We start from the raw sequence: 1,686 nt of genomic DNA, 5'->3' as shown, positions 1-1,686 counted from the left end.
GGCCGACATGGAGGGGCTGGTCCCGGCCTCCACCACCTCCCCCAGCGCCACCTCCTCCGGCGTCGCCGCCGCCTCCTCTGTCTGCAACTCCTCCTCCTCCACCACCGCCAGCAGCACCGCGCCTTCATCTAACTCCTCCTCCACTGTGAGCGCCGGCAGGGGTGAGTAATCTGATTACAACCACGGTTACAGTATCTGCACTGGAAAACATCTCAGTCTATATAAGACTTTTTATCTTAAAATAAGTCATTTGTTCTTGGATTGAAGAGATAAGACATTTTACCAAGAAGATAATTTACATTTAAAATAAGAAAACACAATGACTTTGTCTTATTTCAAGTGCTTTTTATGTAATTACCTTATTTTAAGAGTAAAAATACTCATTCCATTAGCAAACTATCTCATTTACCTGCTAAAATTAAGGGTAAATACACTTAATTTAAGACATTTTTAATGATTTCTAGTTAGTTCTTCCAGGAACAAATACAATTATTTTGAGAAAAAAATGACTTATCTAGATTTTGATTTTTTCCAGTGTATATTGAGTATATATTAATTCACTGCAAAAACAATCTAGAAATAAGTAAAGGTGTCTTAAATTAAATGTATTTAACCTTAGTTCGGGTTCGTAAATGAGATAGTTTGCCAATGGAATGAATATTTTACTCTTAAAATAAGATAATTAGATAAAATGCACTTGAAATAAGACAATGCAATTGTGTTTTGTTATTTTAATTTTAAACTGTCTTTCTGGTGTTAACTGAGATAATTAACTTATTATCCTTTAATCCATCAGGTAATGAAAACTTTTAAAACAAACTTATTAAAACAAACGCCAACAAACTAAAAGTTTCAAACTACGTCTCCCATTAATGATTCACACAAACAAACAGGATCTAATATTTCAGACAGAAAAATCCGTGTTAAAAACAAAACAGAAGCTTTTTTTAAACATGTCATGTAAAATAAATAAACATGTTCTCTAAAATATGATTTAAAACGTCTAAAAGTTGTTGTTGTTTTCCATTTCAAGCTGTTTGTTTTTAGGAATGATTAAAAAAAAAGAGAGAAATATGAGTTTGAAATCAAATCTTCTGAGAAAACGAAAAGTCCTGCAGCGACGCAGGAACTTTAACTGCATCGCTGCTGGTTTGTTCCACAGGGTTCAAAGGTCACACTGCTGCCGGGTTAAACTTTAACCTGAAGGAGCAATTCTCCTACAGGAACCTGCCGCTCAACATCCTGTCTGTGCGGGAGTTAGAGTGTGTGTGTTTGGGTGTGTGTTAAAGTGTGTGTGTGTGTTAGGGTGTGTTGGTGTGTATGTTAGAATGTGTTTTAGTGTGTGTTAAAGTGTGTGTTAGAGTGTGTGTTAGAGTGTGTGTTAAAGTGTGTGTTAAAGTGTGTGTTAGAGTGTGTTTTAGTGTGTGTTAGAGTGTGTTTTAGTGTGTGTTAGAGTGTGTGTGTTTGGGTGTGTGTTAAAGTGTGTGTGTGTGTGTGTGTTAGGGTGTGTTAGTGTTTATGTTAGAATGTGTGTTAGTGTGTGTTTCAGAGTGTGTGTTAAAGTGTGTTTCAGAGTGTGTGTTAGAGTGTGTGTTTCAGAGTGTGTGTTAAAGTGTGTTTCAGAGTGTGTTTCAGAGTGTGTGTTTCACAGTGTGTGTTAGAGTGTGTTTCAGAGTGTGTTTCAGA

General features: G+C 36.2%; 1 protein-coding gene across 1 annotated transcript in view; it reads left to right on the top strand.

Moving 5' to 3' along the window:
- LOC107097535 (kalirin-like) overlaps positions 1–1,686 on the top strand; it is a 70,602-nt gene that overhangs the window by 53,961 nt on the left and 14,955 nt on the right. The window contains exon 37 of the mRNA XM_015394703.1: positions 2–161. Within this exon, the coding sequence (XP_015250189.1) occupies positions 2–161 (160 nt within the window). The remainder of the gene's footprint in view (position 1; positions 162–1,686) is intronic.

This window comes from Cyprinodon variegatus, unplaced genomic scaffold (genome assembly GCF_000732505.1).
Source record: "Cyprinodon variegatus isolate N-32 unplaced genomic scaffold, C_variegatus-1.0 Scaffold705, whole genome shotgun sequence".
Taxonomy (NCBI): Eukaryota; Metazoa; Chordata; class Actinopteri; order Cyprinodontiformes; family Cyprinodontidae; genus Cyprinodon; species Cyprinodon variegatus.
The sequence above is the reverse complement of the archived record's forward strand: the minus strand, read 5'-3'. Positions and strand labels throughout refer to the sequence as shown.